Source organism: Microcaecilia unicolor, chromosome 1 (genome assembly GCF_901765095.1).
Source record: "Microcaecilia unicolor chromosome 1, aMicUni1.1, whole genome shotgun sequence".
In the NCBI taxonomy this organism is placed as follows: Eukaryota; Metazoa; Chordata; class Amphibia; order Gymnophiona; family Siphonopidae; genus Microcaecilia; species Microcaecilia unicolor.
The window spans coordinates 589,473,019-589,485,656 of NC_044031.1; the positions used below are offsets into that span (position 1 = coordinate 589,473,019).

Consider the following 12,638-nt stretch of genomic DNA (forward strand, 5'->3'; position numbering starts at 1 on the left):
GGTCTTTATCCGCTATCATTTACTATGTTACAATGAGTTTTTGAAATCACAGAGGCGCTTTCCTTAGAAGGGATGCAAAAAGAGGAAGTTCATGGTGGGCTAAGAGGCATGAAGGGATGAGGAGTAGGCAGAGAGTGGGCAAGAGGATGTAAGACTACAAGGTGGTGAGAGACTCAAATATCACAACCTCTATCATGCAAAGACTGCACTATATCCAGAACCAATATGGTCACTTGAACTCTGCACTACGATTGTGAAAACACAAATAATAGTGTGTCACCAAACTGGAAGCAAGCGATATGGCCCAGCATGATCCCGCTGCCAGGCTGTGCATGAGGTATCTAGGACTGGCTCCCAGTGTTCATTGTACATTTCACTTACAGTTCAGAGTTTAGAAACCGGGAGCACAAAAAATTATCATACTAATTGTAAAAAAATTATACCCTTTTTTATTTATGTATTTATATATAAAAGAAATACAAAAAAAAAATGAACACACAGAAAATGTTTATTATGGCAATTCAGTTTTGTCAGTGCCCTCTGCCTGGGCCACTGCCTCAGATCCACTGGAAGTTAATAAAGTCCGTCTGTTATAATGTCCCTTCATGATACCCGAGTTGTTATTCTCATTCAGAATTTGTTTCTGTTTTTGCCTGTTAAGGGACTGTACGAGTCCTAGTACAACAGCTGCTAACGAATACTGTCCAGTTAGTTTTCTTGGCTGTAATATTAAAGGATTTGGCTGTACTCTTCCTAGAAGAAAATAGGTTTTGATCTTTCCTTCTTGCTCACTGATACCCTTGACGTAAATCTCTCCTCGGTATTCAAAAGCAAATCCTTGATCCTTCAGAATAAGATACGTTTCTTCAGGCACTTGTATTCTGCCACTAACACCAGTGCTGTCCATTCGACTTGCCAAGTTAACAGTTTTGCCCCAGATGTCATACTGGGGTTTCTTAGCACCAATAACTCCTGCTACAACTGAGCCATGACTAATACCTAAAACAAAGGAAAGGAAAAATGATATAAAATTGCAGGAAAAATATATTCAAATATTCACAAATACTGTATTGTAACCTTTGGGCTTCATCAGTCCAGTAGATATATTCTCTCTCATTGTAAAAGTCAAGGGTGTATTTGTTTGATTGACCATCTAGGGTGTTGCCATCAATGTGGTTTACATTATAATAATATTAATACAAAAAAGGATATGGAAAATATAATATAAAAAGAAAGCAAGCCTGCTATATCTTACAGGACTCCAGAATCAGAGCAGAGGGAGAAGTGGCCTAATGGTTAGCACAGCAGGCTTTGATCCTGGCAACCTGGGTTCAGTTCTCACCACAGCTCCTTGCAACCTTGGGCAAGTCTCTTAACCCTCCATTGCCACAGGTACAAAAAATTAGATTGTGAGCCCTCTAGCAACAGGAAGTACCTTCATATAATGTACACAGTGCTGCATACATCTAGTAGCATTAAAGAAATGATCAGTAGTAGTAGAGCAGTCCAATATATCAGCAAACCAGGTCAGATGTTAAAAGCTAGCTGAAACAAGTAGATTTTTAATAGCACCACATATGAAGAGAGGGAGGGCTCCATGTGTAATGACAGAGGACGGGCATTCCATAGCATAGGTCCTACTCGCTAAACATCAATTTACGAAATGTATGAGGTGGAATGGCCTGGACCAAGGGGATAATCAATAAGTTTTTAATATGTCCTAAACACTGCTTATGGTGCAAGTATGTAAATTAGCTCCTTATCACATAAAATCATAATAATAAGTTCATTGTCATAGTAATGCAGCTTATATAAATTGCATTAATACTTGCAAAGACCAAAGGTTAACTGTAGCAAAAGAGCTGTTGTTCATTTTCCTAGGCCAAGCATTGTATGCTAACACACACATCCATGCTAGGCCTTGGACATCCCCAGAAATGAATAAAGGGTCCCGAAAACCAGCCCCCCCCCCAAGGTCATGTACACACACACACCCCCATCATCATCAGAAACCTTTCACTTAGCTAGATCAGCTAAACGTTTGGCGCAAGATAAGAAAAGTCCTGACCCTGAGAGAGCAGTTTGAAACACTGACCAATGTCGGTTTGGGGACTACTTTGTTCTCCTGGAGAAAGCTAGATAAGTGCATTTCACTTTGTTAAAAAATATTATAAGAAATGAAATGGTGATGTGGTGTGTTTTTTTGCCACTGATGTAGAGCTACTAGCTCCGAAGGTGTTGTACCTGGCACTCCTTGAGACTTTTTCTACCCACTTTTCACTTTGTTTAAATCTATAGATTTACTTCACAGACTTGACTATATATTGAAGATTATATTGAATATTTGCAGCTGGTTGGATCAGTTCATCCTCTACCCATCTTTTTGGAATATAATTGTATTAAATAATCATATAGCAATTTTCTCCTATCTGTGGTCTTAAAAGCTCATGTACTTCAACATAATTTTATGTTGGACAAAATATTTATAAGAATATACATACTAAACAGGGTCTGACTGATAATATAGCATATCTGATCTACAGACCATAGGACATCTCTTGTCAGTTGGGATCTTTATATCTTGTTCTGACAAATGGCTTCACAAGCCAAAGAACATTAGCATTCTGTGAAATGTGTCTCTCTTGATGGAAGTTTCTCTGGATCTTTATGTAAAGTAAATTGTGAAGAACAGCCATAATGCCCTTTTCTTTAGGCTTTCCTTTATGCATGCCGAGGTTCCCCTCCCCCACCCCCCCAAGCTGTGACAGTGGTAAAGAAAGAAAGTAATTCACTTAGAAGTAAAATGGAGCAAAGGAGGAAAAAGGCCTCAGATGACTGTGGTAAACCAATCGAATAAACCCTATATCAGAGTGTCATGATATTCAAGCCACAGTTCTCGGTTTCTATCATTGATCTAAAAAAACCTCCATGAAAATAATTCTCATTTTTGTTAAATTTGTTCACATTTTTGTTAAACTTTTGCTAATTTATCATAACATGGATTTTTTTTTTATCAAAACATGCTCACAAAAACAGATTTCCCTTATGTATGAAGTATTACTAAATAGCTGAACTTAGCTTAAGGCAGTCCACAGAGATCCCAACGGGGACCCGTTTTACCCCTTGGCTTCCTCAGGGGATTTAATTTACTGCCAGCGTAGCAAACTCCATGACAGCTACATAAGAACATAAGCATTACCATACTGGGACAGCCTGAAGGTCCATCAAGCCCAGCATCCTGTTTCCAACAGTGGCCAATCCAGGTCACCAATACTTGGCAAGATCCTAGAACAGCTAAAGGAAAGGATAGTGAATTTCCTGGAATCCAATGGGTTACAGATCCGAGGTAGCATAGTTTTACCAAAGGTAAATTGTGCCAAACAAATTTGATTGAGTTCTTTACTGGGCAACTAGAGAGTTGAATCTAGGACATGCGTTAGATGCAATCTACTTGGATTTCAGTATAGCCTTTGACACGGTTTCTCATAGGATACTCTTGAATAAACTTGACAGGCTGAAGTTAGGACCCGTGTGGTGAACTGGATTAGAAACTGGTTGACACACAGATGCCAGAGGGTGAAGGTCAATGGAATTCACTTGGACGAAGGAAAAGTGAGCAGCCTAGTGCCTCAAGGATTGGTGCTGGGACTGATTCTGTTCGATGTATTTATGAGCATATTGCCGAAGTGTTAAAAGGTAAGGTTTGCTTTTTTGCAGATGATACCAAAATTTGTAATAGAGTGGACACCCCGGAGGGAGAGTAAAACATGAAAAGGATCTGCAAAAATTAGAAGAATGGTCTAATGTTTGGCAGTTAAAATTTAATGCAAAGAAGTGCAAAGTGATGCATTTGGAGAGTAGAAATCCAAGAGAGCTGTATGTCCTAGAAGGTGAGAGGCTGATATGCATAGACAGGGAGAGGGACCTTGGGATGATGGTTTCCGAGGATCTTAAAATAAAACAGTGTGACAAGATGGTGGCTGTAGCCAGAAGGATGCTAAGCTTCATTGAGAGAGACATCACCAGTAGAAGAAAGGAAGTGTTGATGCCCTTTTATCAGTCACTGGTGAGGCCCCATCTGGAGTATTGTGTTCGATTTTGGAGAACATATCTTGCTAAGGATGTAAAAAGTCTAGAAGCAATCCAGAGGAAGGTGACAAAAATGATATGGGGCTTGCGCCAAAAGATGAAAGAAGGGACAGGAGAGATACGATACATTTAAATACTTCAAGGTATTAATAGAGAAACAAATATTTTCCAGAGAAGGGGAAATGGTAAAATTAGAGGACATGAATTGGTGGTAGACTTAAGAGTAATGTCAGGAATTTCTTTTTCACAGAGAAGGTAGTTGAAGTTTGGAGTGCCCTTCTGAGGGAGGTGGTGGAGAAAAAAAAAATCGGTGATAGAATTCAAATGAACACAGAGGATCTCTAGCTAGAAAATGATGGTTAATTAACCCCCAAAACTTTAAATGGTTGCATGTCTGTGGATGTGTCAAGTGACGCTTAGATAGCGACTCTGGCTGTGACGAACTAAGGTCGGTGCTAGGCGGACTTGTAAAGTCTGTGTCCTATATATGGGAATCTGGTTTAGTACGGGCTGTAAAGGGTTTCAACAGCAACTTCAGTAGCTGGAACCTGAGTACAGTGCACATAACAAGATGGATATGGATAGGCTGGAGTGGGCTTTGTTGGTAACTCCAGTAGTTGGAACATAAGGACAGTGCTAGTGGAATAGCAACATTCCATGTAGAATCTCAAATAGTAGCAACAGAATCTCCAATAGAAGCAACATTCCATGTAGAATCTCAAATAGGGAAAGGGAAATGGGACTTGATATACCGCCTTTCTGAGGTTTTTGCAACTACATTCAAAGCGGTTTACATATATTCAGGTACTTATTTTGTACCAGGGGCAATGGAGGGTTAAATGACTTGCCCAGAGTCACAAGGAGCTGCAGTGGGAATTGAACTCATTTCCCCAGGATCAAAGTCCACTGCACTAACCACTAGGATACTCCTCCATTAGCAACAGTCCATGTAGAAGCCTGCCCTTGCAGATCAGCAGTGCGGCCGTGCAGGCTTCTGTTTCTGTGTACGTGCAGGACATCAGACTCACAGAAACTGAAGCCTGCACAGCCGCGTTGCTGATCTGCAAGTGCAGGCTTCTACATGGAATGTTGCTAGTGGAATAGCAACATTCCATGTAGAATCTCAAATAGTAGCAACAGAATCTCCAATAGTAGCAACATTCCATCTAGAATCTCCAGGGGCAATGGAGGGTTAAGTGACTTGCCCAGAGTCACAAGGAGCTGCAGTGTGGAATGAACTCAGTTCTCCTGGATCAAAGTCCACTGCACTAACCACTAGGCTACTCCTCCACTCCTATGTGCACCCCATGCATGCCAATTTGGATACCACCCAGTTACCATGTGGCCCGGGCGGTAATTTCATTTTTTTTACGCGTGCCCACTTCCGGCACGTGGCGCTAACCGGGTGGTAATCAGCATTGTATGTGCGCTGACAATTAATGCCCGGTTAATGCATGAGACCTTACCGCTAAGTCAATGGGTGGTGGTAAGGTCTCAGGCCCAAAATAGACGTGCACCAATTTTTATTTGGCTGCACGTCCATTTTCGGTCAAAAAATGTTTTTTTTGCAGGCATGCTGAAGAATGGACCCGCGTACATCTACAACAGTGCAGGCCATTTTTTGGTGCACCTTAGTAAAAGGATCCCGCAGTAATTTTTATTAATGGCCTTGTGCTAATTAGTGCATGGCCACTAATTCCAAAAATTGAAAATTGGCCATTTGACAGTTGCAGCAAAAATGGCTTTGTCATGTGGGATAAAACTCGCGAATGGACGCGCTAAGGTCACTTTTTGTGCAGCTTGGTAAAAGGGCCCCTAATTTAACTAAAATCAAGAGAATTTTGATGAACTGCAAACATATCTCATAGAGTTTAATAAAGAAAACAATGATTTTTTGTTGTTCTTTTTGTTCTAATTCTTGGACTCCACTTACCTATCCGGAGTTCAAAGTTGTTAAATGAATGCTTGTTGATCTCTTGAATGCTTTCATTCAGTGCTAGAGAGAAGTCTGCCACAGCACACAAATGTCCCCACTTATCTTCACATAGCTAGAGAACAAATACAACACCATACATTGAACAAGATGCAATTCACCTGTTTTTCCCCTTTCACTGCATGTTATTTACTGCAATTATGCCTTATTTTTTTATTCTGGAAAAGATAAATAGGTGAAATCTTCACCCATGCACATAAATCTCAGGTTTCATTAAGCCTCAGCAGGCTGCCGCTAATGGAGGGTAAATGATTAATGGATTCTAGCTGAATGCATTTCTACTGAGATGATTTGTGTAAAGTGATAACATATTTATGCTGAAGTTCAAAATATTGTTCATTACCAAAACAAAGAACAAGCAACTCTAGGTATTTTGGTTTTCAACCCATTTAATTAAAATAGATCTAACAGTAATTTACAGTACTAGCAGGAACTCATTGAAGTTTCAGTAGAACATAGATGGGCCTTCACCTCGCCAACGTTTTGTAGCAGAGTATGCATGTTTTACAGACAACAGCATTCCCTTGTGGTCATAAGTACATAAGTACATAAGTACATAAGTAGTGCCATACTGGGAAAGACCAAAGGTCCATCTAGCCCAGCATCCTGTCACCGACAGTGGCCAATCCAGGTCAAGGGCACCTGGCACGCTCCCCAAATGTAAAAACATTCCAGACAAGTTATACCTAAAAATGAGGAATTTTTCCAGTCCATTTAATAGCGGTCTATGGACTTGTCCTTTAGGAATCTATCTAACCCCTTTTTAAACTCCGTCAAGCTAACCGCCCGTACCACGTTCTCCGGCAATGAATTCCAGAGTCTAATTACACGTTGGGTGAAGAAAAATTTTCTCCGATTCGTTTTAAATTTACCACACTGTAGCTTCAACTCATGCCCTCTAGTCCTAGTATTTTTGGATAGCGTGAACAGTCGCTTCACATCCACCCGATCCATTCCACTCATTATTTTATACACTTCTATCATATCTCCCCTCAGCCGTCTCTTCTCCAAGCTGAAAAGCCCTAGCCTTCTCAGCCTCTCTTCATAGGAAAGTCGTCCCATCCCCACTATCATTTTCGTCGCCCTTCGCTGTACCTTTTCCAATTCTACTATATCTTTTTTGAGATACGGAGACCAGTACTGAACACAATACTCCAGGTGCGGTCGCACCATGGAGCGATACAACGGCATTATAACATCCGCACACCTGGACTCCATACCCTTCTTAATAACACCCAACATTCTATTCGCTTTCCTAGCCGCAGCAGCACACTGAGCAGAAGGTTTCAGCGTATCATCGACGACGACACCCAGATCCCTTTCTTGATCCGTAACTCCTAACGCGGAACCTTGCAAGACGTAGCTATAATTCGGGTTCCTCTTACCCACATGCATCACTTTGCACTTGTCAACATTGAACTTCATCTGCCACTTGCACGCCCATTCTCCCAGTCTCGCAAGGTCCTCCTGTAATCGTTCACATTCCTCCTGCGACTTGACGACCCTGAATAATTTTGTGTCATCGGCGAATTAATTACCTCACTAGTTATTCCCATCTCTAGGTCATTTATAAATACATTAAAAAGCAACGGACCCAGCACAGACCCCTGCGGGACCCCACTAACTACCCTCCTCCACTGAGAATACTGGCCACGCAATCCTACTCTCTGCTTCCTATCTTTCAACCAGTTCTTAATCCATAATAATACCCTACCTCCAATTCCATGACTCTGCAATTTCTTCAGGAGTCTTTCGTGCGGCACTTTGTCAAACGCCTTCTGAAAATCCAGATATACAATATCAACCGGCTCCCCATTGTCCACATGTTTGCTTACCCCCTCAAAAAAATGCATTAGATTGGTGAGGCAAGACTTCCCTTCACTAAATCCGTGCTGACTTTGTCTCATCAGTCCATGTTTTTGTATATGCTCTGCAATTTTATTCTTAATAATAGCCTCCACCATCTTGCCCGGCACCGACGTCAGACTCACCGGTCTATAATTTCCCGGATCTCCTCTGGAACCTTTCTTAAAAATCGGAGTAACATTGGCTACCCTCCAGTCTTCCGGTATTACACTCGATTTTAGGGACAGATTGCATATTTCTAACAGTAGCTCCGCAAGTTCATTTTTTAGTTCTATTAATACTCTGGGATGAATACCATCAGGTCCCGGTGATTTACTACTCTTCAGCTTGCTGAACTGACCCATTACATCCTCCAAGGTTACAGAGAATTTGTTTAGTTTCTCCGACTCCCCCGCTTCAAATATTCTTTCCGGCACCGGTGTCCCCCCCCAAATCCTCCTCGGTGAAGACCGAAGCAAAGAATTCATTTAATTTCTCCGCTACGGCTTTGTCCTCCTTGATCGCCCCTTTAACACCATTTTCGTCCAGCGGCCCAACCGACTCTTTGGCCGGTTTCCTGCTTTTAATGTATCTAAAAAAGTTTTTACTATGTATTTTTGCTTCCAACGCTAATTTCTTCTCAAAGTCCTTTTTTGCCCTCCTTATCTCCGCTTTGCATTTGGCTTGGCATTCCTTATGATCTATCCTGTTACTTTCAGTTGGTTCTCTTCTCCACTTTCTGAAGGATTGTTTTTTGGCTCTAATGATTTCCTTTATCTTACTGTTTAGCCACGCCGGCTGACGTTTAGTCTTTTTTCCCTTTTTTCTAATACGTGGAATATATTTGTCCTGAACCTCCAGGATGGTGTTTTTAAACAGCATCCACGCCTGATGCAAGTTTTTACTCTGCGAGCTGCTCCTTTCAGTCTTTTTTTCACCATTTTTCTCATTTTGTCGTAATCACCTTTCTATAGTTAAACGCTAGCGTACTTGATTTCCTAGTTTCACTTCCTTCAATGCCAATATCAAAACCGATCATATTATGATCACTGTTATCAAGCGGCCCTCGTATCGTTACCCCCTGCACTAGATCATGAGCACCACTAAGGACTAAGTCTAGTATTTTTCCTTCTCTTGTCGGCTCCTGAACTAGCTGTTCCATGAAGCTGTCCTTGATTTCATCAAGAAATCTTATGTCCCTTGCATGTACAGATGTTACATTACCCCAGTCTATATGCGGGTAATTGAAATCCCCCATTATTATTGTGTTGCCCAGTTTGTTTGCGTCCCTGATTTCCTTTAACATTTCCGCATCCGTCTGTTCGTCCTGGCCAGGCGGACGGTAGTACACTCCTATCACTATCCTTTTCCCCTTTGCACATGGAATTTCAATCCACAGTGATTCCAAGGAGTGTTTTGCTTCCTGCAGAATTTTCAATCTATTTGATTCAAGGCTCTCGTTAATATACAATGCTACCCCTCCACCAATCCGATTCACCCTATCACTACGATATAATTTGTACCCCGGTATGACAGTGTCCCACTGGTTATCCTCCTTCCACCAGGTCTCAGAGATGCCTATTATATCTAATTTTTCATTTAGTGCAATATATTCTAACTCCCCCATCTGGTCGGAGCCAGAACAGTGCAGATAGAGGGCAATGATGTCGCCGAGTGGTAGGTGGTCAACTCAAAGGAAGAAGAATCCCCAATCCCAGTGCATTGTACTGTCACTAACTTAGGGATCCTTTTACTAAGGTTTGCTGAAAAATGGCCTGCGGTAGTGTAGGCACGTGTTTTGCGCCGACACAGAATTATTTTTTAGTGCACCTACAAAAAATGCCTTTTTTGCCGAAAATGGACGTGCGGCACAATGAAAATTGCCGCGCGTCCATTTTGGGCCTGAGACCTTGCCGTAAGCCATTGACCCAGCGGAAAGGTCTCACGCAGTAATCAGGTGGTAATGGTTTACTCGTGTCAAACTCCACTTGATGCACGTAGCTGCTGCGCGTCAGAAAAGAAAAAAATATTTTTCAGACGTGCGTAGTGGACGCGTGCCAAAATTGAAATTACCACAAGGGCCACGCGGTTACCAGCCGGTAACTCCAATTTGGTGCTCGTTGGGCACACGTAGTCGCCCTACACGGCTTAGTAAAAGGGCCCCTAAATATGTAAAATAGTGCATTAACCAGTAAACACAGAAAAAATGAACAGGAAACACAGACGAGCCTCCTGGAGGAAACAAATGGTTTCCTTTTCAGAAAGTTATTTCATATTATTGCAAAGGAATGAAATACAAAACAACGTACGCATCTGGCTTCGCCTACATAAGTGCACAACTATGGAATGGCCTCCCAAAAGCTGTGAAAATAATCCACGACCGCTTTAGCTTCCGAAAATCACTAAAGACCATCCTGTTCGAAAAGGCATACCCTACTGACTCAACTTAAGTGCCTTGAACCCAGCAACACAATAAATCCAAAGCTGTAATGAACACTGAATAACCTTTCTTCCACACGATTCTCCTAAACCTCTTTGATTATAACATCTGAATGAACACTGATTAACTTTTCTTTTATATGATTCTCCTATAGTGTCTGTAACACATGAACCTCATTGATTATAACATCACCTTGTATTTGTTTCACCATCGAAGGCGACTAACGCCTCATGGTACTATGTAAGCCACATTGAGCCTGCAAATAGGTGGGAAAATGTGGGGTACAAATGTAACAAATAAATAATAATAATAATATCTAGACTTCCATTGCCTTGATGGCTACGGTACAAGCATATCTGTTTCATAAAGTATATCCTTTCCTCCTTTTCTCTTCCTTGCATTTATTCTTGTGTTTGTGATCCTCCTAAATGTGCCACCCATTGCAACTGACTTTAAATGAAAATTACACACTTTTCTGGTTATTCCACGTTTATCTGTCTATTTATCTATTTTCCAATGATAAAGACACTGAGGGGTCCTTTTACTAAGCTGCAACAAGCAGTAGCATGCAGTGGCGTACCAAGGGGGGCGGTGGGGGCGGTCCGCCCCGGGTACACGTCGCTGGGGGGTGCCACGGCACGCGCCTGTCGGCTCCGAGTTCGCTAACTTCGCTCGTTCGCTGCAGCTCCCTCTGCCCTGGAACAGGTTACTTCCTGTTCCGGGGCAGAGGGAGCTGCAGCGAACGAGCGAAGTTAGCGAACTCGGAGCCAACAGGCGTGCGCCGAGGCACCCCCCCCCAGCGGCGTGCACCCGAGGGGGGTGTCATTTCGCCTGGGGGGCGTGCTGCGCCCGGGGGTGGGGCACATCAGCGATCCGCCCCGGGTGTCATCCAGGCTAGGAACGCCACTGGTAGCATGTGCTTACTGCAGCTTAAAATGCCTTACTGTGAGGAGTGCTCAGGTGTCCTGTGGTAAATTTGACATCTGCAAGCTTCCCACGCGCTAAAAATTAGATTTTATTTTTTAGCGCTGGGGCAGGTTGGGGAGGAGAGTATTTGCATACTGTGCTAATAGGTTAGCACAGTTACATTGCTGCACGCTAACCAATTAACAAGTGGTTAATGCGTGAGCCACTACCAACTATAAAACAGGTAGCAGTATGGGCTCAAACGCTAATGGAAAAATTAGCGCATAGCCATTCATTTAAAAGATAGAAAACTCAGCCATTTTACCCATGCGGAAAAATGGCCTTATTGTGCGGAAATGACACACTTAAGCACGCCTTAAGGCCACTTTTTACCGCAGTTTGGTAAAAGGGCTCCAAAGCATTTTTCCCATAAATAAAAGGGGGCCAGTGCAGAAAGCTACTACAAGCATGTGGTTACTGCGAGGTGTATGCGTACGTTCATGGGTGCAGAATGCAGAAAGGGATTTACTATAGAAGTTAACTCATGTGGTTCACGAGAGCACAGTATATTAAAATGATTGGTAATGAGGCCCATGAGGTATTACGCCACAATGCACTGAGGTAAACATGAGATTTTAACACACACAGGACTAGATTATATATATGGCGCTGAAAAAATTGGTGCCCAAAAAAACTGCACTTAGCGCTATTCTATAAACCTCACCTAATGTTAGGCGTGCTTTATAGAATATGTGTAGCGGCCATTCCAGTGACTAAAATTTAGGCGCAACCATATACGCCCAATAAAACCTGGTGTAAATGCCCATATCTTATTTAGGCGTGGATCGGGCATATCCTGTAACAGTGCGCGTAATTTTCAGGAATGCCCATGACCCTCCCATGGCCACACCCCCTTTTTGTGATCCACACATTAGAATTTACATGCACCACTTTACAAAATACGCTTAGACAGCTGTGCACGTAAATTCTAATTAGTGCCAATAATTGCTTTAACAGTAGCCCATGTTAGAGGCCAATTATCAGCGCTGATTAGCTTGTTAAATGATTAAGTTGCACATACAAATTGGCTATGTGCGCTGATTTGCACGCATAAATTTAGTTGCCATATATAGAATCTAGGGGACAACGTGAGAAATACACTGCCAGTTAGTTGAGAAGATTTTATGCCAATTTTTATTTCTGTGCTGTCAGTATGGAAGTAACAGCTGTGCATGGAGGTAACCGTACTCATGTCCAAAGAAAATGAAAGTACCAGCACACATCTGCACATGCCATTTTGCACATAAATATTAGCCTCGCAAAAATGTCTTGAGCATGAAACTTTTGCTAGGCTTTTATGCTCAG

At 42.2% G+C, this 12,638-nt stretch overlaps 1 protein-coding gene across 1 annotated transcript in view; it reads right to left on the reverse strand.

Moving 5' to 3' along the window:
• Window positions 1–450: 450 nt before the first annotated feature.
• The window catches only part of ADCY8 (adenylate cyclase 8), a 578,382-nt gene continuing 566,194 nt past the window's right edge, over window positions 451–12,638 (reverse strand). Inside the window, exons 17-18 of the mRNA XM_030219235.1 lie at window positions 6,023–6,137; window positions 451–999 (exon numbers count right to left, since the gene is read on the reverse strand). Of these exons, the coding sequence (XP_030075095.1) occupies window positions 512–999; window positions 6,023–6,137 (603 nt within the window). The 3' untranslated portion in view covers window positions 451–511. The remainder of the gene's footprint in view (window positions 1,000–6,022; window positions 6,138–12,638) is intronic.